This window comes from Lethenteron reissneri, unplaced genomic scaffold, assembly GCF_015708825.2.
Source record: "Lethenteron reissneri isolate LAM-NWPU_2019-01 unplaced genomic scaffold, ASM1570882v1 scaffold_1638, whole genome shotgun sequence".
NCBI classification, from domain to species: Eukaryota; Metazoa; Chordata; class Hyperoartia; order Petromyzontiformes; family Petromyzontidae; genus Lethenteron; species Lethenteron reissneri.
The window spans coordinates 101,816-125,527 of NW_026891375.1; the positions used below are offsets into that span (position 1 = coordinate 101,816).

At 54.4% G+C, this 23,712-nt stretch overlaps 1 protein-coding gene across 1 annotated transcript in view; it reads right to left on the bottom strand.

Annotated features, from left to right (window-relative positions):
• Positions 1-9,191: 9,191 nt before the first annotated feature.
• Positions 9,192-23,712, bottom strand: part of LOC133362880 (cyclic AMP-dependent transcription factor ATF-6 beta-like) — a 43,458-nt gene continuing 28,937 nt past the window's right edge. The window contains exons 12-16 of the mRNA XM_061581821.1: positions 22,714-22,804; positions 18,344-18,411; positions 15,744-15,858; positions 15,239-15,326; positions 9,192-11,197 (exon numbers count right to left, since the gene is read on the bottom strand). Of these exons, the coding sequence (XP_061437805.1) occupies positions 10,998-11,197; positions 15,239-15,326; positions 15,744-15,858; positions 18,344-18,411; positions 22,714-22,804 (562 nt within the window). The 3' untranslated portion in view covers positions 9,192-10,997. The remainder of the gene's footprint in view (positions 11,198-15,238; positions 15,327-15,743; positions 15,859-18,343; positions 18,412-22,713; positions 22,805-23,712) is intronic.

Consider the following 23,712-nt stretch of genomic DNA (forward strand, 5'->3'; position numbering starts at 1 on the left):
CGTCGCCGCGTGTGGGGCCACCCTGTACGCCGCTAAGACGATGGAATGTGGAGGTCCCAGTCGGAATGGTTTTCGTCCACCACTTGGGACAGCATGGCCGCTATGGTGCGGTTAAGCCGCTCTACCATCCCATCGGTCTGGGGATGATACGGAGATGTTCGGACCTTTTTAGTGCCCAGGATAGAGCAGACGTCCTTCAATAGCTGTGAGGAGAAATTCCTGCCCTGATCCGTGAGCAACCGCTCCGGTGCCCCCTTATCAAGACATAGCCTCCCACGAAGGCATCGGTGGTCTGGCTTTGGTCCACCCTCGTGCAGTACTCGACTCCGACCAACAGGTATTTATTTCCCCGTGGCGTGACCGGCAGTGGTCCCAGGATGTCCAACGCAACCAATTCGTTGACCCTGGTCACCGTGATGGGCTGTAGGGGCGCCCGGCTTACCCGGGGTGGCGGCTTTCGCCGCGCACATTCGACGCAGGTAGCGACCCATCGATGCACGTCAGCGGTCATACCTGGCCAAAAGTACCGACTCTGTAATGTGTACAGTGTCTTCCGCCCCGCCAGGTGCAGCAGCTGGCGGCCGTGTACGTCCATAACCAATTGTTGACGCAGCGACTCCGGAACTACCAGGCATCGTCGGCGCCCTGTCGGGTCCCATCGCATGAGGAGGTCCTCCCATACGATGTACTCCTCCCCCCCTGCCTCTGCTGAGGCCGTAGCGTTCGCAGTGGGGCTTCCTCCAGCTGTAGCCGTCGCCAATCGTCCAAGGTCAGCCCCAGGTCGTGGTCGGTCAGCTGGACCTCACCCTGTGTCCTCCGCCGTGCGTACGGGAGCGATGACTCCCCTCCGGCCTCGCCTCCTTGCAGCCTCGCCTCCTTGCAGCGTGCCCGCCTGTGGTGCATGCACAAGGGCCCTGGGGCCAGTCGGGACAATGCGTCTGCGTTGGCATGTCTGGTCCCTTTGCGATGCACTACTTGGTACCTGTACTCCTGCAGGCGCTCTATCCATCTGGCCAGCTGGCCCGAAGGCTGGTCGATGCGGAGCGAATACTGCAAGGCCGCGTGGTCAGTGCGGACCGTAAATTTGCGACCATACAGGTAGGGTCGAAATTGCTGCACGAAGTGAACGACTGCCAGGAGTTCCCTACGTGTGACGCAGTAGCGCTGCTCCGCTGATGAAAGCACGCGACTACCATAGGCGATAACCACCTCGCGACCCTGCTGGACTTGCGACAAAACACTGCCGATGCCCACATCGCTGGCGTCCGTGTCCAGGATAAAGGGGAGGCCAAAATCCGGAAAGGCAATGGTGGTGCATCTGTCAGACGTGAGCGCAGCTGCTGGAATGCCTCTTCCTCCAGAGGGCCCCAATAAAACCTCTGGTTCTTCGCCGTCAACACGTGCAAGGGCTTGGCAATGGTTGCGAAGTTGGGTACGAACCGGCGGTAATAAGAAACGAAACCCACAAACCGGCGTACCTCTGGAACCGTTGTGGGAACAGCCCAGGCCCTCACGCAGGCCGTCTTTTCCGGGTCTGTAGCCACTCCAGACTCACTGAGGACGTGGCCCACGTAGCGCACCGACGACTGCATAAGGTGGCACTTCGACGGCTTCAGCTTCAAGTTTGCATTCCGGAACCGCAGGAATACCTCACGTAATCGGTCAATGTGTTCCTCGAATTATACGGCTGAAGACAATGACGTCATCCAGGTAGATGAAGCACGTTTCCCATTGGAGACCTGCTTAAGGCCAACTCCATTAAGTGGTTGGAACGTCGCCGGGCGCAGTCTAGAGGCCCATTAGGCAGGCAGTGAACTCGAACAGGCCCTGTGGTGGTCCGGGACGCTGTTTTTAGGCCAGGAGTCCGCGTTCTAGTGGAACCTGCCAGACCCGGACAATAAATCCAGCGTACTGAAAAATTTTGCTCCCACAGTGCATCCAATGAGTCGTCGATACGTTGGTAGGGGATATGCGTCGGCCAGCGTGACCGCATTGAGGTGTCGGAAGTCCACCAGAATCTCAATGACCCGTCTGACTTCTTGAATAGGACCACGGTGCCCCCCAGAGACTCGAGGAAGGAGAAATGATGTCGGCCCGCAGCATCTCCTGCACCGCTTGTTGAATGTGCCCTTTTTCATCGGGCCTCATTCATATATGTTTTGGCGCAGGGGTGCGTCGTACACCCGTGTTGTTGATGTGGTGCTGCGACAGATTTGTGCGTCCTAGGTCGAACGAGTCCCCGGCTTGAACACGTCCCGAGAACTCATGCAATAACGAGTGCAGCTGGTTGTTTCTGGTCGGATTGCGGGCAATCCCGGCTCAGGCCCCCCAGCTGGTCCATCCACGATTCGTCCCCTCTGTCCTCGGACTGGCTGATTGCTGCCTACAAGCTCGGGCTCCGTCCCGGGGGCTCCTAGTAACAAGAGACTAACGTGGGCCATAAACGGTTCCCTCCTGCACCGTCACTGTTCTATTGGAGGTGTTCAGCACCTGAATGAACAGATGCTGGTTCCTCTGGACAATAGTTTCGGCTCCCACCAGTGCATGGCGATCCGTGCCAGCTGACGCCGGAGACACCAGCATGGGTGAGTCTGGCCGGGCTGTCACGAGGGAGGACCGATATCGCAGCGGATCAGCATCTGGGCTGCCGGGGAAATGGAGACAGACTTACTGACCAGAGCCTGGACGTAGGGTACACCCCGGCCGGCCCCTTCCGCCTTCAGGAAATGGAGATGCGTTCCCTGGACTTCCACCCGCCCATTGGCCAGATCGATTTTCATTGGCATCCACCTCAGAAAGTCCGTCCCCACAGGCATTGTACGGGCAACATTGCGGAGACAAGGATGGGTCCTGCTACCGAAAGCTGCCCAATCTGTATCGGGGCTTCAACCTGGCCCAGGAAGCCCATGCTGCCTCCATTTTCTGCAATGAACGTCGTCTTGATGGGGGATAAAGTCGTGCATGGTGCTCGAGATGATCGTGGCTGATGCCCCCATGTCAACCAAGATACGTGCCGACACTCCCGAGATTTCACCAACCAGGACCGAGGGTTCCTGACATGGTCGCTACACCCGCCCTTGCCAGCTTCCTCCATTGTGTGGCTGGAGTCCGGCCACTGACCAGGCGGCGTCTCGTTATCCTGCGGTGCAAGGTGAGATATGGGGGATGGATGTGAATGGACCGAAGATGGGGTTCCCCCCTTTGGAGTGCGTCGCAGCGGGGTGAATGCGCCCTTGTTACATGGTGTGGGCTCCCCATGTGGTGCAAATTTCCCCCCTTTGGTGACGTAGGATGGGCCCCCCCCCTTTGGAGTGCGTCGCAGCACGGTGAATGCGCCCTTGTTACATAGTGTGGGCTTCCCCCTGGGGTGCGGGCTGGGCTCTCTATGTGGTGCAAATTGCCCCCCCCCCCCTTGGTGACGTATGATGGGCCCCCCTTGTGGTGTGGAGGGGCCCCCCATTGTAGTGGGGTGGTGGGGATTGGGGGGTGGGCCTTCCCGTGAGCCCATCCTTCTCCCCTCCCCTTCCTTTGTCACGGGGGCGTGGGCCCCCTTCATGGTGTGGTCCCCTGGTCCTGTCTCGCTCCGGCGCAAAGCGATGGTGAAGCGGGGCGTGGAACTGCTCCAGGGCACAACAGCAATTGTGTGTGCTGCCTCAGCCCAGGGGCCGTTGCCCCCTGGCAACTCGCCGGCGTCACAGGTAACTAGGACGTCACTTCCGGTTGCGACGTCACCGTCCGCCCGCGAAACCACGCCCGCCCGTGACGGCACGTCTGGCCGCGACGTCACTTTCCGGCCTCGGCATGAATCCCCGGCGCGGTCCCCGGCCCCGGCGCGATTCCCGGCGCGGTTTCCTGGCCCACGGTACGATTCCCGGCGCGGTCCGCGACACCACTTGCATCGTCACTTCGGGCCACGACGTCACGTCCGTTCGCTTTCCGGTCGTGACGCGATCGCAGTCCACGACGCGATCGCAGTCCGCGACGCGATCCCCGGCCCCGGCGCGGTCCCTGGCCCCGGCGCGATCCCCTTCTGACCAGGACAGTGGGGGCCCGGGGCCGACCAGAGGCCGGGCGGGACGGGCGTCACTCGCCTGGATCCTGTCAGCGTTCGGCCCCGGCGGGTTCCAGGTGGGGTTGGCGGCCTCCGGCTCCGTGCGACACCCCTCGCCACATGCCCCTCTCGACCACAACGGTGGCAGACCCACAGGGCGTTCCGTCGGGGTGGCTCGGCGCGGTGTTGTAGAGGCGGCTTCCAGCGACGCGGCGGCTGGTCGCGCCCCTGGTCTCTCTGCTCCTGCCAGCCCCCGGATCGCCGCGTACACCTCCCGCAGTGATGGCTCTGGCTCGGATGTCGGGAGTCCGTTCCCAGCTGCCCCACAGGCAGCCTGCGGCGATGGTGCAGGTTCGGCGGTTGGTGTCGCTGGACCCAGTAGCGCCACGGCAACGGCTCAGCTGTTCCCCCCCGCCGCACCCGCCACCTGGCCCATGGGTGGTGCCCGGCCCATGACCTGTTCAGCCCACAGCAAGGTGTGTTCCCCCGGCGTCACCACGGGCATTACAACGCCAGCACGGCAAGCGTAGGCGATGAGGTGCTCGACCACGAGGTCCTCGAGCACTTTTTCAGCCAGGCGAGGGAAAGCCCTCCTCGCCAACACGAGCAGTGCACCCCTGTAGGCTAAAGGGGATTCTCTAGCCCCTCGCTGGCGGTCCTGGAATCGTTTAAAGGCTCCTTCAGCTGGGCAGATCTTCCCCAAAGCCTCGTAGGCCGCCTGTAGCGTGGTCTTGCTGTCGTCCAGAACAGATTAAACGCTCATAATGCCTCTTCGTCTGACCACTCGAGAGCGTGGAAGGCAGCCTCCAATTGGCAGACAAACGCCTCCCAATCTCCTCCCTCGGCCACGAACTTGTCGACGGGCCCCAGTCGACGCGCCCGTCCTGCCACCTGCTCTCCGTGTTGGGTGTTTAGCCCTGGGGGTTTTGGCGGGAGCGACGGAGGCTAGCATGACGAGGTTGGTTGCGGCTCCTGCCCGGCTGGCTGGTCGGCCTCCGGGTCCCGTGGCCTCTCCTCCCGTGGTACGCGTGGGGGTGGGGGTCCCGGTGCCGGTGGGCCCCCCATAGGGAGCCTCTGCAGTAGCTCCTGGAGTGCCCTCTCCACGCGGGCCATGCGGTCCTCCATAGGGTCCTCCAGGCAATCCGGGCTCCCTGCTGCTAATTCTGGTAGAAGGCCCCCTTGTTGCCCAGGATGGGAAGGATCCCCGGCCCCTGCTTCCTCTTGCCTTGGCTCTTTTCCGCGGGGATTCTTCTTCGTAGCCATTGTAAATCCCACCGCTGCCACCAGATGTAAAGGAGAGCCGACACAATATTGCAGGGGGTTCGTCTTTTAATCCTTTTCTCCCATCCACACCTGTCCCCAGCCGTCCCAATCTCGTTCCTGCCAAAGGCCCCTTCTTCCCGCCCATTCTCCCCTTATATCTCCTCGATTACCCCCTCCCACTAAACCCTCCTATTGGTGGGAATCCTTCCCCTGACACCCCTACAATAGTTTAGTAATAGGTGTGCTACTTAGTGGTCTCTGTGGCCTCCCTCTCATCTCTGGTATAACACCACCCTCGCTCTACTCCCAACTCGCAGTCGTTCTTCTCCGTGGAAATTTTTGGGGTTTGGATCGCCGCCCGAGCACAACGTTGTGTCGTGCACCTCTTCTCCACCCGGCACAGTGAATGTGATTGTGTTGTGACGTCGCGAACAAACGTGGCCACTTGGACTGCTTCAGCAGCAGCACATCACCGCTGTGTTGTTGTACAGTCACACCACTGTGTTCATTCCCTTCTCTGGTATGCAAGAGGTCGTGGGTTCAACCCCGACACCGACGCCCGCTGCTGTCTGTGAAGTTTGCGCTGGCCGCTCTGCGTCGCTGGGCCGGCGCTCGGCAAGCGCTGCAAGTGTCGGGGGGAGACTCTCGGCAGGCACCTGGGACAAAAGCCCCTGGGCAGATATGAGTTCTGTATTAAGACTCGGACACGCTTAGTAAGCGAGTCATCTTCAGGGACACAAAGCCCTGAGTTCTGTATTAAGACTCGGACACGCTTGGTCAGGGAGTCATCTTCAGGGACACAAAGCCCTGGGAAATGTTTAACTGGTAAAGAACGTGCTCGCCCAAACCCCATTACATGACCAAATTTCTTCCCCTTCTTGAAACGAGTAGTGGAGTTTAAGAGCCTGCTACTATCTAGATTTGAAGTTTTCGTGACTGCAGGGATCATACTCTTTGGTTCTTTCGGTAAAGTCACGTAGGTATAAAATAAAATAAATTACGTTTCTATTGCAAAACAAGCAATCATTTTCTCACCTGGTGATTGCTTGTGTTGCAATCGAAACGTCGTGATTTAATTTATTTTATACCTATGTGACTTTACCGAAATAACCAAAGAGTATGGCCTTCTACTAGTTTTTAAAGCTTTGCATGGGCTGGCATCACCATATATTCATGAGTTAATTCATCCGTACACCCCCTCAAGGTCGTTAAGATCTGCAGACTCGACCCTACTGCGCAAATCTCGGTCACGTTCCTGGGGTGAGCGGCCACTTCCTGCGTCTGTGCCATGGCCGTGGAATTCCCTGCTGCTGGAAATTCGTTAATCCGACAAATGTGGATATATTTAAGTCTTGTCTTAAAACTATGTCTCCTGAAGTCCGTTTATTCTTTTTAGCTTCTCCGTCTCTCTTCACCTTTCCTTTATCCTTATTCTTACAAGGCGCCTTGAGATATGCGTGGAAGGCGCCTTACAGATCAATGTTAATCTTCTATCTATATGTATAAAAGTAAAAAAATGTTTGTCGGTTTGTGGCTTTGTGTGTTCGCGCGCTTGCAAAGGATTTGGGTGTCCAACGGTGGGGTTTACGTTAAATACAAATAGCCAGGTACCACGCCGTAAGCCCCGCCCCCGTGAGCAAGCGCCATTCCTTTTTCACATCCTTAAACATTTAATAAGTTAAATGAGTGATTTAGTGCAATTTTTTTGCACTGTCTTTTTATTTATTTATTACGCGTGCACGGCCAGACCAAGTCACGCGCCTTTGGTCGGGGGACGGCCCATGCAAAGTCACACGCCTTCGGTGGGAGTGAGAGGGACATTTTCTTTCGCATTAAAAATGCTTTAAAAATACACTAAACGTGGAGCTTAAAGCTTCACTGTGTGATGTCCCCCCCCACGCCGATGCGTGCAGTTACTAATATATACAGTCGCTAGATGCTACCACTATAGGCCGTAGATATTACTGCAGAGCAGCCGAGGAGATCGTGGCTGGGGGGGGGGGGGGGTAGCAGCCCAGCCTGCCAAGGTGCCACCTCGGCCGGTTGGACAATCTAGGTGAGGCCAGAGGCTCTGCATGGGACTAGGCCTCACCACGTCACTCTGTCACATAAGTACTTTGTGCTAGAGTCGATAAATACTGCTATGGAGTCAGCATGTACTACTGTAGTTATAGCAGGTACCACCACAGTCGGTATGCACTGCTATAATCATAGCAGGTACCACCAGAGTCAGTACGCACTGCTGTTAGATTTTTTATATTTTTTTAAAAAATTGGCCAGAGCAACGCAAGGTGTAAAAGCTAGTTATTATTAAAAGGGGCAGAGAGCAAGGAGAGGGGAGTTCTTGTTGCGGAGGGCTGCAGCCGCGGTGAGTTACCTGGCCGTATGACCGGGGACGTTGCCCGTGGGTCATCTAATGAACACCTTTACTGAACATGGCGGCGGTGTGGGCTGAATATTTCCACGAGCGACAAACGAGGGTGTCCGAGCGTCCACGCATGCGGTTTTATTTCTCGAGCGTCATGAGAGAGAGCCGTGTCTTCGCGGCATCGAGCCCGGCGATGGGCACGCCCCTCTCCCGGTCGCAGAGTCAGGTCGCCGCGTCAAGGGGCCCACCCGACCGGCATAAATAATGACAAGCTTGCTCACTTGTTAAATACCAACAACCGTGATGAGCACGGCGCCAGGGAATCGGGCCAGACCTCCCCCCCGCCCCGCCTCGTACAAACACAACCGCGCGGATGCATCTCACGTGCCCCTTTTCCAATGGCACACCTGAGCCAGAGTGGTGCCAGCACAGTACAGATGGTGGTTTTCCCCTTGGTCACACCCGAGCCAGTGCAGGGCCAGCACGGTACAAGTGGTGGTTTGCCCACTGGTGCATCCGAGCCATGCCAGAACTGAACCGCGACAATTACGCCGCTGCTACTGTAGCTGCTACCACCCTTAGAATAAATCCCAGTTCGGCTGGGGGCAAAGCAGGGTCAGGAAGGGGGGGGGGCTGGGCTAACGACTCGGCGCACCGAGTCACGACATCGACTGGCCTCCGCAGTGGAAAAACTACGGCTAGCGCCCCCCTGTCCCCCTGGCCATGCTGGGTGGCCGGCTTGGCTACGGCTCGGTTGTGGCGTGGGAAAAAAGGATCTCCATGACGGAGAGTACAAAACAGAAGATTTGCAAAGACAAAGATCCCCCGTATAGCCTTAACAGAATGTTGGGGTAGGTGTTGTTAGCAAGTAGTACCTATGAAGGCCGGTACTCTGATACACAAGGGGGTAGGTGGCCAGCACCATGCCGGACCACCTTTGTCTCCCCAGTAGCGATGTTTACACACCACACCAGGTACTCATTTGAGGCTGAGTCGACCTAGGGGAGGCCCAGGATCAGTTCAGATAATCGTCACTGGTGTTGGCCGTGAGCGGAAATCGAACTCGGGTCGCCGGGTTTGTAGCACAGGGTAGCGCTAACCACGACACTACCTCTCCACACTCAGGTAGTTGCGTTCCTGAAGAACACCGCATTATAATTAATAATAATAAACGATATAGGCGGGTAAAGCAGAGTCCACGATAACGCGGGAGATGATGGCGTAACGCAGGGCCCGAACAAAGACCGAGGCGTGTGGTGGCAGGTAGCGTCCATAAGCTGCATCCAGCAGCATCCTAATGCCTCTTGCGATGATGATGCTATGCCGAGGCAGCAGCCGTACATACCACCGCTTTATTCTTACTCGCACTGCAACGTAGTTCCATTCACGCGATCATATTACGTATTCAATTGGCATCCGCGTTATATAAAAAAAAATTCTTTCCCTGAATACATTCATCGCGTTGTATCATCCAATTCACTTGAAGGAAGCCACGCGCAATAGCAGAACTGACTGTACTGGGTGTTTATTTTTTAGCCTAGGGGGCACCCCCAGTGGCAGCTGCTTCTGTGCGGCACAGAGGCAACTGTTTCCCCGAGGATTTGAGAGCGAGAATTCGCAGCCAGTAGGGAGGCATCTGTCAGGCTGTCCCAATGATGTGATCGTAAATTGTAATATCGTAAAAAAATGTACAAGAGACTCCTACTTACGAACTTTCAGAGATACGAACAAACCTGTCCGTATGTCCAGTTGCCCGTTCGGACCGAGAGTCGTAAGTTCCACCACCGCGCAATAAATGGTGGTGGTGGCATTTACATCTGCAGAACTTAAAGAACCAGTGGTATCTACATCTGCAAAACATGAAGAACCATTGGTTTCTACATCTGCAGAACATGAAGAACCAGTGGTATCTACATCTGCAGAACATGAATCACCAGTGATATCTACATCTGTAGAACATGACAAACCATTGGTATCTATATCTACCGAACATGAAGAACCAGTGGTATCTACATCTGCAAAACATGAAGAACCATTGGTTTCTACATCTGCAGAACATGAAGAACCAGTGGTATCTACATCTGCAGAACATGAAGAACCAGTGGTATCTACATCTGCAGAACATGAAGAACCAGTGGCATCTACATCTACAGGAGATTATACAACTATTAAAGCCATTCCCCGTGTTTAGTGTACATGTCGTACACCATGTTTGGAATCGACATGATTAAAGTTGGACTCACAAACAAATCGACTTACAAACAGACCTCTGGAACCCAACTCGTTCGTAAATATATGAGTCTCTATATTTCACATTTGGCAGATGTGGATAATCTCAAGCTTCAACTTCATTATTGTGTCACACAGGTTGAGGGAGCTCCGGAGACCAGGGTATGAGTCTCACTTGCAAGAGTGATCTGGGAAACAAGTCTACAGCGCGTAGGAAGGAGAGGGGAATGGGGAAGGGGGAAGGCGGGGGAGCGGGTGCGACGATGGCTGCTGTGTGTGATCCATGGTCGGGTGATTTGCCGCATGATTTTCCAAGGAAATGTTTGTACGTTTCTTTGGTGAGGATGTTCTCATTTTTCTTTTCCGTGGACTCGCCCTGCAGTAGCCGCGCGGAACACCAGGGGTCAACAGACCCCCTGCAGTCGCCTCACAGAGCACCACTATCTCTGATTGGCTGCATGTCTCAAATCTGATTGGCTGCGTGTCTTGTATCTGATTGGCTGCATGTCTTGTATCTGATTGGCTGCACGTCTTGTATCTGATTGGCTGCACGTCTTGTATCTGATTGGCTGCACGTCTTGTATCTGATTGGCTGCACGTCTTGTATCTGATTGGCTGCACGTCTTGTATCTGATTGGCTGCACGTCTTGTATCTGATTGGCTGCACGTCTTGTATCTGATTGGCTGCACGTCTTGTATCTGATTGGGCTGCACGTCTTGTATCTGATTGGCTGCACGTCTTGTATCTGATTGGCTGCACGTCTTGTATCTGATTGGCTGCACGTCTTGTATCTGATTGGCTGCACGTCTTGTATCTGATTGGCTGCACGTCTTGTATCTGATTGGCTGTGTGTCTCGAATATGATTGGCTGTGTGTCTTGTATCCGATTGGCTGTGTGTCTCAAATATGATTGGCTGTACGTCTTGTATCTGATTGGCTGTGTGTCTTGTATCTGATTGGCTGCATGTCTCGAATATGATTGGCTGTGTGTCTTGTATCCGATTGGCTGTGTCTCGAATATGATTGGCTGTACGTCTTGTATCTGATTGGCTGTGTGTGTCGGACCCCGCTCGTCTCCGATTGGCTCATCCTCGTCCGCGTGCCGTGTGCAGCGACGACGATGACGACGAGGGTGGCGGTGAGGAGGGTGGTGGTGAGGAGGATGCTGAGGAGGGTGGTGAGGAGGAGGGTGTGGTCCGCGTCTTCGCGTGGAGCAGCCGCGTGTTGGTCACCTCGCAGTCGATCTGCATCATCGACTCTCCCACATCCTCCTGGACCACCGAGTCTACGTCACAACAACAACAATCGCCGTCGTCGTCATCATGTTGTATATATAGGCCTTTTTCCATTATTTCATATTAAGAATAATTCGGCCAATATTTTTTGTTATATTAAATAAATGGAGCCAACACTCTGCTACCCCTCACAAGCCGCACCAAGCATCTGGAGGTCGTAAAAGGCCATTAAATAATAAACTCCGGAGCAAAGGAAGGCTAACGACTATCTGCAAAATCTCCAGATTGTCAAAGGACCGCATGCCATGACCTCGCCACACAAACAGAGCCATAAAAAAACACGCGCACATAGTAGAGACAAACGGACGTTACAACTCGGGTTTTCTTTAACGGTAAAAGTTTGAAACTCAGCAAAAGAACAAATCGACGTTATAGACTGCAGTCTATATTAGTTGTTTTATTATTACTTATTTTATTTCACCCTTATTAAACTCATATATTATTTTGTATTGTATCTTTCTATCCATGTGAATTCTGGCAGTCAAGAAAGTGAGGGCTTGGTTATATCTCCAGCCTCGGGATATCAAATATAACTCCAAAATAAAACACCGATCCCTGGCGACAAAGACATATAACAAAGCTTGGCAAAACCCTCGGAATAATGGTGGTAACGAGGGGCATTACGAATCTTGGTTAAACATGAACCCAATAATAACCACGAGATATTAGACCGGGGGTAACTCATAAGAGATACAAGAAATAGGTTCAACACACACAAGACCAGATAATATGTATTCATGGAATCAAATCCTCCCCGGCCACTTTTGTCTTCCAACAATTTGACACAAACACATGGTACACATACGTAAGAAGGGTGTCTGGCCTCGAGATAACAAACACTATGAAGGGGGGGGGGGATGCAAACAAGCATAAATTTCGACGGAAAACAGCCCGCCCGGGGTCATGAACGGGACGAGGGCGGGGCAATCAGGCGCGGCCACGGAGAGAGGACGGTGATAGAGGGCATCTGTTTTTTTTCATCTCTCGCAAGAGACGCGCAGAGAGGGGAGAGAATTTCGGATATAACCAACGACGCAGATCATGCAACCAGTTCTACGACAAGCAACATAGTCTTGTAAAGTAGCAGGCTGCGGGGCTTGGCCTCGATTTTAGCAATGGGTGTGGTGTCTCACAGAGAAGAGGGGCGAGGTGATGCTCGGTGCTGAGTTCGGCATGGACCGACAGAGTATCGCTGAAAGTTTTATTCTACATTTATCCTGATGTTTTGAGTCGCTTGCAAAGTCAAGGATTGCGACAAGTTGTATTGTACTAAGCTTTCACAGTTGTTTAAAAGGTGTGCGAATACAATTCAAAAATTTTGAGAGCGAGTGCCAGCTCCCACGAGCAGCTGCGATTGGCAGGCTCCGGGAACCTGCCCCCGTGACTGGCACATCGTCAACGAGCTGCAACAGCAGAAGCCACGAGTCTACGAAGTCAACGCAAAGAGTTTAGCACTGCAAGCGACAGACAAGGATGGCGAGGCTTGCCGAGTAGCGATGGGTCAACGAGTACGAGTTCAGTGCTGACAGAAGAAGTATCGCTCAAAGTTATTCTACACTGAGTGCCAGCTCCCACGGGCAGCTGCAGCTCGAGTTGATCTGACAAGCAACGTCAAGCAATCAACCTCGAGAAAGAGCAGAAAGCACCAAGCATCGACTAAGCCAGCACGCAGCAGCGCCACTGAGCACCACTGAGCAAAGTCAGCTGGCAGCGGACAAGCTACAAGCGTCGTGCCGACTCAGCTCATCCAGCAGGAGAAAGAGCCTGAGCCAGCGCAGCCCTGAAGTAAGGGCAGGTGTCCATGTGAAGCTGGCAGCTGCACGATCAAGGAGAGAGCACGGAGCAGTGGAAAGAGCCTGACCAGCCGCCCATGAGCAAGAGTGTTCGCGCCAGCGAGAGTGCCGTGGGTTCGACCCACACACACACCGACAATCACCAGCTGGGAACCAAGGCAAGAGTGAGGAGCGGCGACCAGCAGACGAGAGCTGCGCACGTTATCTGACGACGGAATCATCGCGCACCACGACGGCAAGCGTCATGCCGACTCGTCATCCAGCAGCGAACAAACAGCTGCAGACGACGCCCAAAGCGAGACGGGGACGAACGAAGCCGTTTGTATGACACGCCCACCCTCACACGCTCACTGCTCTGCAGGGAACAAACTAAATTTTTGGTACAAGGAATGCCCAACCTCGGCGTCTGCTTTACGCAAAAAATTGATCAAAGAAGACACACGCACACAACACGCATATCGGGACTAATAAGATTGTTCCAAAAAGTTATCTTTGTGTTTCAAGAAGGGTTGGCATTCCAAGGTGGTGCGTTAAATATAAACTGATCATGAAAAGCATTACTGCCCATTGAGTTACGTGGATACGGTCGTTTAGAAGTATTTTAGGCATTCGTTTTCGTTAATTGCATAATCTTGCCAATGAATTAATTGACGTATACTTTTGCCTTCGGGAATGTTTTTTAATTGCCGTGACTTTAAACAATAACAACGGTAGGAGGCTGCTAGATATTTGTGCAGCCCATTGGCTTGTAATTACCAACATGCTGTTCCGGCATCGGCGCATCCACACAACATCATGGATGCATGCTGGGTCCAAGCAAGAACATCTGCTGGACTACATAGTGACGGACCAGCGGATGCGAGCCCATGTCCTTGACACCAGGACCTACCGTGGAGCTGATCTGCCCTCTGACCATCGACTAGTCATCTGTAAGATGCGCCTGCCATTCTTCCACTCCGGTGGTGGGTGTACACCCAGGACCCCATTCCAACCTAAGGTGTTCTGGTCTCCGTTAGCTGATGAAAGTTGCAATCGAGAATTTTATCATCGCTTGCAGCTGGGGTTGGCATCCCCCAACTCCTCCTGATGTCGAGGGTAAATGGGCGAGGTTTAGGACTGTAACTCATGCAGCTGCAATGGCTGCTTTGGGTACGCGGTCCAGACCTCCCCAGAGACCCTGGCTGACGGAGGAAGTGTTCAGGATGGTTGAGAAAAAGCGACAGGCCCACTCTAATCGTCTACAGCATCCCACGTCAGAGAATGAGGAGGCTTACCGCAGACTTCGCTCGGAGGTTCGGAGAGCCATGAGGCGCTGCAAGGATGGGTGGTGTTCGCGGGTTGCTGAGGAGATGGAGTCTGCCTCAGTGGCCAGCGGTCACAAATCACTATTTAACTCCATCAAAAAAGTAACCTGCAGCGCTACACCTATTTCCATCATTAGGGGAAAAAACGGTGATCCAATCTCCGACCTCCAGAAACAGGTTTGCAGATTTGCTGAGCATTTCTGTGAGGTCCTGGCGGAGGGGAAATCCCTCAGCCAGGAAAACAACGTGGAACAAAGTGGGGACGACCCTGCTGAGGCTGCGGTTCCTCAAATATTGGAGGAAGAAGTCACCCCCTGTGAGTGGCTGGCTGAGATGCCATCTGTTGAGGAAGTACTGAAGGCGATCCGGAATCTGAGACCAGGAAAGGCACCGGGCAGAGATGATCTCACAAGCGAAATGCTGACGGAGGGTGGCGTTTGTGCACAGACTGCCCTACATGACATAATAACAACAGTCTGGACCACTGGACGGGTTCCGCAGGATTGGAAGGATGCCCTAGTGGTCCCCCTATTTAAGAAGGGGGACCGCACAGACTGTAACAACTACAGGGGCATCTCACTCCTCAGTGTGCCGGGAAAGGTCCTGGCAAGGATTATTCAACATCGCCTTGCTACGCACGCTGAGGAAAGGCTTGCGGAGCCCCAATGCGGCTTCAGGAAAGGGCGGTCCTGTACAGATGCCATATTTTCTGTCAGTCTGCTACAGCAGAGGTGTAAGGAATTCCAACAAGACCTACATCTCTGCTTTATTGACCTGGTCAAGGCCTATGATACCATCAGTAGGCCTGGGCTCTGGGTTGTTATTCGTGCTTTCGGAGTCCCTGACCCTCTGCTCACGATCATTAGGGACCTTCATGATGGTTGTTGTTGTGTGACCGTGCGTGTGACCGTGCGTGTGACCGTGCGAGCATCACCGTTGTGCTGGGCCATGGCGGGCATGAGGAGCGACATGCGTGGCCTCCGTGTGTGGTTGTGAGCGCGGGCCGGGAGAAGCAGGTGGTCCTGGACACAACATGACAACAACAACACGATTGTGAGCACAACACAACAACTCGACAACAACACAAGCACAATACAACATTACAACACGACAACAACACAACAAGCACAACACAACAACTGCAACACGACAACACAATAACACAACATTACAACACGACAACAATGCAATGGAACGTGATGTAAAGAAACACAATGACACTGTATGGATGGGTGAGTGTACGACAATGCGACTATGCTATAGTGACTGTACGACTGTACGCCAGTCGAACAACATGACTGTACGACTGTACGCCAGTAGGATGGGGTGACTATCACTGTCCACCAGTAAAGAGGCTCGACCGCACAACCGAACGTCTTGTGTGACTGTAGCCACAGCAGCATCAGCGTGGTCCCCGTGCCGCTGTTCGGGAGGTTCACCCGTCGGAAGGAGACCACGTAGAAGGTGTCGTCCCGGCGTCCAATCAGCTCCAGGAAGTCCCAGGATTGGCGCCAGCGCCACTCGCCCGGCACCTGCAGCTGGCTGGACAGCGCCCTGGGCAAGCCACGAGATACCAAGGCCACGCTGGTGGCCTCTGTGTGCAAGGGCCCTCCCTCCACTGAGCTATCACAAATGATGTATGTGTGTGTGTGTACGTGTTAGTGTGTGTGTGAATGTGTGTACGTGTTAGTGTGTGTGTGACTGTGTGTACGTGTTAGTGTGTGTGTGAATGTGTGTACGTGTTAGTGTGTGTGTGAATGTGTGTACGTGTTAGTGTGTGTGTGAATGTGTGTACGTGTTAGTGTGTGTGTGAATGTGTGTACGTGTTAGTGTGTGTGTGACTGTGTGTACGTGTTAGTGTGTGTGTGAATGTATGTAAGTGTTAGTGTGTGTGTGACTGTGTACGTGTTAGTGTGTGTGGATGTGTGTACGTGTGTGTGTGGAGAGTGGTGGTGTAGCGGCAAAGACCCGAGTTCGATTCCCACTCACGACCAACACCAGTGATGATCATTTGAACTGGTCCTGGGCCTCTCCTTGGTCTACTCGGTCTCAAATAAGTACCTGGTGTGATGTGCAAACATCGCCACTAGGGAGACAAAGGTGGCCACCCACCCCCTCGGTGTGCCGTGCCGGCCTTCATAGGTGCTACTCACTAACAGCACTTGCCCAACAGTCTGTATGGCTGTATGGGGATCTTTGTGTTGAACTTCTGCAGGAGGAGGCTCATGACGCGGCTACTGGGCAGTTGGAGGCAGTCAGCCTCCAGCAACAGCGGAGGGCAGAAGAGCGACGCTCACAACGAGCGGAGCGCCGGGCAGATAATAAGCAGCAAGCTGCCACAGTAGGGGGTACAGCTGGTGTGCATCTACCAGTCATCTCAGTCAGTCAACCCATGGCACCTGCAGGGTCTGTTCGATGAGCTCATTCCAGAGAACCTTCAACACTTCACGTGACCTCAAAGTGCACCTGGCCCGGCACAGGCGCATTGGTGACGTCACCGCCACTTAGTAGCGAATGGCAGTTATTGGTAATATTGGTTGAACTTTCGCACCATGTGTAGCCAACCGCGCTCATCGGAGGGTGGGTCAGTGAGTACGTGAGTCTGCATGTGTTTTTCTCCATGTTGAACTTCTTTCGCACCGTAAGTAGCCAACTGTGCTAACTGGAGGTGCAGGGGAAGGATAACAAACTAAACAAAAACAAGTTCTAAAGAAATGAGTTTTCGATCTCGTTGATTATTTAAAAGTGCACAGCTCCAGTGGCTTCCTAATATCGGAAGGGAGATAAGCTCAACCAAGTGGCTTGTCATCATGTGGACATTTATAGCAGCAACCAAATACTCTAAAACCGAAGGACCTGGAGAACAATCCACGCGACCACAGGGAGAGAGAGACGCAGACTCCAAATATACATCAGCAGGCATCGTCGGGGCCGGGATCGAACCCACAACCTCCTGCAGACCAGGCGAGGTAGTTAACATCTCCTAGCCACCGTGATGATGAGAGCGAGACGCAGACTCCAAAGATACAGCAGCAGCAGGCATCGTCAGGGTCGGGATCAATCCCAAAACCTTCTGCATACCAGGCGAGGGAGGTAACATGTCCTCACTGCTCTCGGTTGGTAGGGAGTGTGGGAGGAGGTTGGTAGGTTGGTAGAGGGGTAGAGGGGTAACAGGGTAGAGGTAGGCTGGTAGGGGGTAGGCTTGTATATTGGTAAGGAGAGTAAGTAGGTATGTAGGTAGTATGTAGTATGTAAGTAGTATGTACTATGTATGTGTAGTGCCGTAGATGGGCCACACTTACCGGCAGTGGTGGATAGGGCCCATCTGCAGGTACCTTGGACCCCCAGGGGAGGGGCCACTGTGCCAGCCCAAGAGGGGGGGGGGGGCTGCTGGGGGCTCTAGGATCCTAGGCAGCTAAGCCCTCTGCGCCGGGCCTCAGGATCCCAGACAAGCCAGACAGCTGAGCCCCTTGGGGCCACCAGCGGGGGGCTGCGGGGGATCTGGGATCCCACGCAACCCCACCCCTCGATGGGCAAGAGGGATAAAAGGGCCGCTCCCCAGCCGATTGGGGGCCAGTCGCAGCTCAAGACCCAAGACAAGCCAGCTGAGGACCCTGGACCCCCTCGCCCCGCTTGTCCTTGTAAGGGCCGGGACGCTGTGCGGGCCAGTGGTGGGACTCCCGGCTCTACGTCCTTGTAAGGGCGAGTTCCGAGGAAGCCAGAGTCTAGACCCGCACCTTGGCTGGGTCGGGTCAGGTAGCCTCCCCTAGGGTAATTGTAGCCGGAGGACCCCATAGCGTAGCCAGTGTCAGGCACGCTAGGATAAGGCTGTGTCCCTAGGCTGTGTCCCTAGGCTGTATCCCTAGGCTGTAACAGAGTATAAGGACTTTTGGAGTGTTGTATCGTAATAAAGAAATTACCTCTACAAGTGTCTCTGGAACCCATTACATATGTAAGTAGTATGTAGGTAGTATGTAGGTAGTATGTAGTATGTATGCAAGTAGTATGTAGATAGTATGTCGTATGTATGTAGGGGTACCTCTCTGCGCTGTTGTCGGTGGGGGCCGTGGGGGGGATGAGTGGGGGGGAGCGGCGCTGAGACCTCCTCTGCGGGGACACGGACAGTGGCGCGCACACACAGCGAGTGACCCCCTGTCAGAGTGCGTGTGAGTGAGTGAGAGTGATTGTGTGTGTGAGTGTGTGAGCGTGTGTGAGTGTGTGTGTGAGCGTGTGAGTGAGTGAGAGTGAGTGCGTGTGAGTCAGTGCGTGTGAGTCAGTGCATGTGAGTGAGTGCGTGTGAGTGAGTGCGTGTGAGTGAGTGCGTGTGAGTGAGTGCGTGTGAGTATGTGCGAGTGAGTGCGTGCGAGTGTGTGCGTGAGTGCGTGTGAGTGAGAGCGAGTGAGTGCGTGTGTGCGAGTGAGTGCAAGTGCGAGTGAGTGCGTGTGAGTGCGTGTGAGTGAGTGCGTGTGAGTGTGTGTGTGAGTGAGTTTGTGAGTGAGAGTGTGTGTGAGTTGCGTGTGAGTCAGTGCGTGTGAGTGATTGTGAGTGTGTGTGAGTGAGTGCATGTGAGTCAGTGCGTGTGAATGAGTGCGTGAGTGAGTGCGTGTGAGTGAGTGTGTGTGAGTGAGTGAGTCTGGCAAAACAACCTCCTACCTCCTCGCGGTGCCGGACGGGCAACACTGTCGTGGGCAGTGCTGTGGGGGGAGGGCCAATGCCCATTGGCCTCTCCCCTCATGGCATCTGTGCCCACCACAGTGGCTAAACGGGGGCTCTGGACGGGTGCGAGGGGCTGGTAACCCCTCCACCTTCAATTAACCACCACTAAACTACGAATTAAACATAAACCTGTAACTAATAAGCTTGTGCCGGAGGCCCCGGGGGGTCAGGCTTTTATGACGTCTCCTGGCCAAACCCCATTTGGCGGAGCCAGGAGATTGAATTTTCACCCTCGGGGCTCCTCCAGAAACAACAAAAAACCATTGCGGATGGCCACGTGGAATGTTCGAACGCTCACTGCGGAGGAGAGGCTGCCACTCCTTTGTCGGGAGCTGGACCGGTACTGCCTGGATCTCTGTGGCATTCAGGAGGTCCGGTGGACCGGTTCTGGTTCCTGCCACCATGAGGGGTGGACAGTCCTCCACTCGGGGCAGGAGACTGCCAAACAACAGTGTGTGGCTCTTCTTCGGAACAAAAGAATGAAGGGGGCGTGGGAGCGTGGCGGTGAGGTGTGGGAAGCTGTAAGCCCCAGGATACTTTGGGCTCGCCTTCCCATCAATCGGAGGCGAGGAGTGGTGGTCGTGGTTACTTATGCCCCCACCGAAGACGAACATCCATGGAGGGATGCAGGCAAAGCCGATGAGTCAGATGCCTTCTATGACCTCCTGTCACAGGTGCTGGCTAAAGTGGCCACTCGGGACAGAGTCATCTTGTTGGGTGACTTCAATGCCCGAGTTGGTCATGATGCTGGCACCTGGTCTGGAGTGATTGGAAGGCATGGGCCAGATCAGCTCAATAACAACTGTAGGAGGCTGCTAGATTTTTGTGCAGCCGATGGGCCTGTAATTACCAACACGCTCTTCCGGCATCAGCGCATCCACACCACATCATGGATACATGCCGGGTCCAAGCAAGAACATCTGCTGGACTACATAGTGACAGACCAGCGGATGCGAGCCCATGTCCTTGACACCAGGACCTACCGTGGAGCTGATCTGCCCTCTGACCATCGACTCGCCATCTGTAAGATGTGCCTGCCATTCTTCCACTCCGTTGGTGGGTGTACACCCAGGACCCCATTCCAACCAAAAGTGGCCTGGTCTCAGTTAGCTGATGAAAGTTGCAAGCGAGAATTTCATCATCGCTTGCAGCTGGGGTTGGCATCGTCCCCCACTCCTACTGATGTCGAGGGTAAATGGGCGAGGTTTAGGACTGTGACTCATGTAGCTGCAATGGCTGCTTTGGGTACGCGGTCCAGACCTCCCCAGAAAGCCTGGCTGACAGAGGAGGTGTTCAGGTTAGTTGAGAAAAAGCGACAGGCCCACTCTCATCGGTTACAGCATCCCACGTCAGAGAATGAGGAGGTTTACCGCAGCCTTCGCTCGGAGGTTCGGAGAGCCGTGAGGCGCTGCAAGGATGGGTGGTGGTCGCGGGTTGCTGAGGAGATAGAGTCTGCCTCAGTGGCCAGCGATCACCAATCATTATTTAACTCCATCAAAAAAGTAACCTGCAGCGCCACACCTATCACCATCATTAGGGGAAAAACGGTGATCCAATCTCCGACCCCCAGGAACAGGTTTGCAGATTTGCTGAGCATTTCTGTGAGGTCCTGGGGGAAGGGAAATCCCTCAGCCAGGAAAACATCATGGCACAAAGTGGGGATAACCCTGCTGAGGCTGTGGTGCCTCAAATATTGGAAGAGGTCACCCCCTGTGAGTGGCTGGCTGAGGTGCCATCTGTTGAGGAAGTACTGAAGGCGATCCAGAGTCTGAGACCAGGAGACCAGGAAAGGCACTGGGCAGAGATGATCTCCCAGGCGAAATGTTGAGGGAGGGTGGCGTTTGTGCACAGACTGCCCTATATGACATCATAACAACAGTCACAACCACTAAACGGGTTCCGCAGGATTGGAAGGATACCCTGGTGGTTCCCCTCTTTAAGAAGCGGGACCGCACAGACTGTAACAACTACAGGGGCATCTCACTCCTCAGTGTGCCGGGAAAGGTCCTGGCAAGGATTATTCAACATCGCCTTGCTAGGCACGCTGAGGAGAGGCTTGCGGAGCCCCAATGCGGTTTCAGGAAAGGGCGGTACTGCACAGATGCCATATTTTCTGTCCATCTGCTACAGCAGAGGTGTAGGGAATTCCAACAAGACTTACATCTCTGCTTTATTGACCTGGTCAATGCCTATGATACCATCAGTAGGCCTGGGCTCTGGGTTGTTCTTCGTGCTTTCGGAGTCCCTGACCCTCTGCTAATGATCATTAAGGACCTTCATGATGGTGAGCGGGCCCGGGTAAAACTACGTGGCCGGGAGTCAGAGCCTTTCCCTGTACACCTTGGGGTGCGACAGGGATGTCCTCTGGCTCCCACATTATTTAACATCTATTTTGACCTCGTAGTTCGTGAAGCCTTCAATAGCTGTACCGGGGGAATTTCCATTTGGTACAGATATAATGGGAGGCTGATCGACGCCCGGGTGCGATCAAGGGATGGCTCCCTATTGGTCAACCACGTTATGCATGCCGATGATTTGGTAATAGCTGCTCATTCAGAAGAGGAGTTAGAGATGCTGCTGCTGAGACTGGAGCGTGCCACTAAGAGGTGGGGCCTTACCATCAGCCCCACCAAAACTAAGCACCTGCCTGGGTATTTTGTACCATCGGACACTTCACCCCCACAACTCCCAATTGGTGATGGGGCAGTTGTGGAGAGAGTGGAGAGTTTCCCATACCTGGGCAGTGTGCTTATGACCGGCTCCAGTTTAACAGCAGAGGTCTCACTCCGAATCAGTCGAGCAGCTATATATTTTAATTGGTTGTGTAACGCTGTGTGGAAGCTACCTGGTCTGTCGCTCCGCACGAAGCTTCAGGTCTTCTCGGCCACAGTCATTCCCTCCCTTCTCTACGCTTGCGAAACATAGACCCCCCTAATGGAGCATCTTCGCCGGTTGGAAACATTTAGGCTGGCCTGCCTACGATCCATCCTGGGTTTAACCAGGCTAGATTGTGTGAGGAGCTCACAAATCCTTAAAAGATCTGGGCAAAGTCCCATCAGTGAGCTCCTCCGGCAGGCAAGGATGCGTTGGCTGGGTAATGTAGCCCGCATGCCCAGCCAGCGCATGCCTAAACAGCTTTTGTTCGGACGGATCGAGGGGGCTAAACGGCTGCAGCACGGACTAGAAAAGGGATGGAGTGATGTGGTACAGGAGGACGTGGAGCTGAGTGGACTTGCCGATGACTGGTACCAGCGGTGTCAAGATCGGCCTCAATGGAGGAGGCTCGTGAAGGACGCTACTGGGCAGTTGGAGGCAGTTGCCCTGTTTGAAAAAGAGCTGTATAGCTCATCGGCTTCCTCCAGAATAATACATATTCTGATTCTGACAACGAAGGGCGGAGGAGCGACGCTCACAACAACGAGCGGAGCGCCGGGTGGCTAAAGCACAGCAAGTTGGTACAGTAGGGAGCACAGGTGGTGCATCAGCCAGTCATCTCAGTCATCTCGGTCAGTCGACCCGTGGCACCTGGGTCTGCCCCGTGACCTCCTGCCAGCGGGCGTTCGACACTTCAGGTGGCCTCAAGGTGCACATGGCCTGGCACAAGCGTCGTGGTGGCGTCACCGCCACTTAGTGGCGAATGGCGGTTGTTGTTGTTGTTGTGAGAGTCAGTGAGTGATCCCTGTGAGTGATCACCGGGGGGGTTGAGCGTGCCGCTGGAGTGAGCACGGTGCGATTGCGCTGCCGCTCGTGCCGCAGAATCCATCCATGCAGCTCCCCAGACAGCCTGACAGACACATGCAAAAAATATAAAGATCCCTCATGTAGCCTTCCAGACTGTAGGGGCAAGTGCTATTATAGAGCAGCACTATGAAGGCCGGCACGGCACACGAAGGGGGTGGGTGGCCAGCACCACGCCCGGCCGCCTTTGTCTCCCCAGTGGCGATGTTTACTACACAACGTACCAGGTACTCATTTGAGGCCGAGTCGACCTAGGGGAGGCCGAGGACCGGTTCGGATAATCGCTGTAACGGGTGTTGGCCGTGAGCGGGAACCGTACCTGGGTTGCCGGGTTCGTAGTGCAGCGCGTGCTCGCCACTACGCTACCGCTCCCCATAACACACACACACGTACACACACGTGCACACACGCGCACACACGTGCACACACGCGCGCGCACACGCATACGAGCACACATACATGCACACACACGTAAATACGCATACACACACACGTAAATACGCAAACATGTAAATACGCACACACACACGTAAATACGCACACACACACACACGTAAATACGCACACGAGCGAGTGGTGAGCGAGTGGTGAGCGCGTGGTGAGCGAGTGGTGAGCGGTGGGCGCGTGGTGAGCGAGTGGTGAGTGAGTGGTGAGTGGTGGGCGCGTGATGAGCGAGTGGTGAGTGAGTGGTGAGTGGTGAGCGCGTGATGAGCGAGTGGTGAGTGAGTGGTGAGTGAGTGGTGAGCGGTGGGCACGTGATGAGCAAGTAGTGAGCGAGTGGTGAGTGGTGAGCGGTGGGCACGTGGTGAGCGTGTTGTGAGCGAGTGGTGAGTGAGTGGTGAGCGGTTGGTGGGTGGTGAGCGAGTGGTGAGCGAGTGGTGAGCGAGTGGTGAGTGAGTGGTGAGTGAGTGGTGAGCGGTTGGTGGGTGGTGAGCGAGTGGTGAGTGTGTGGTG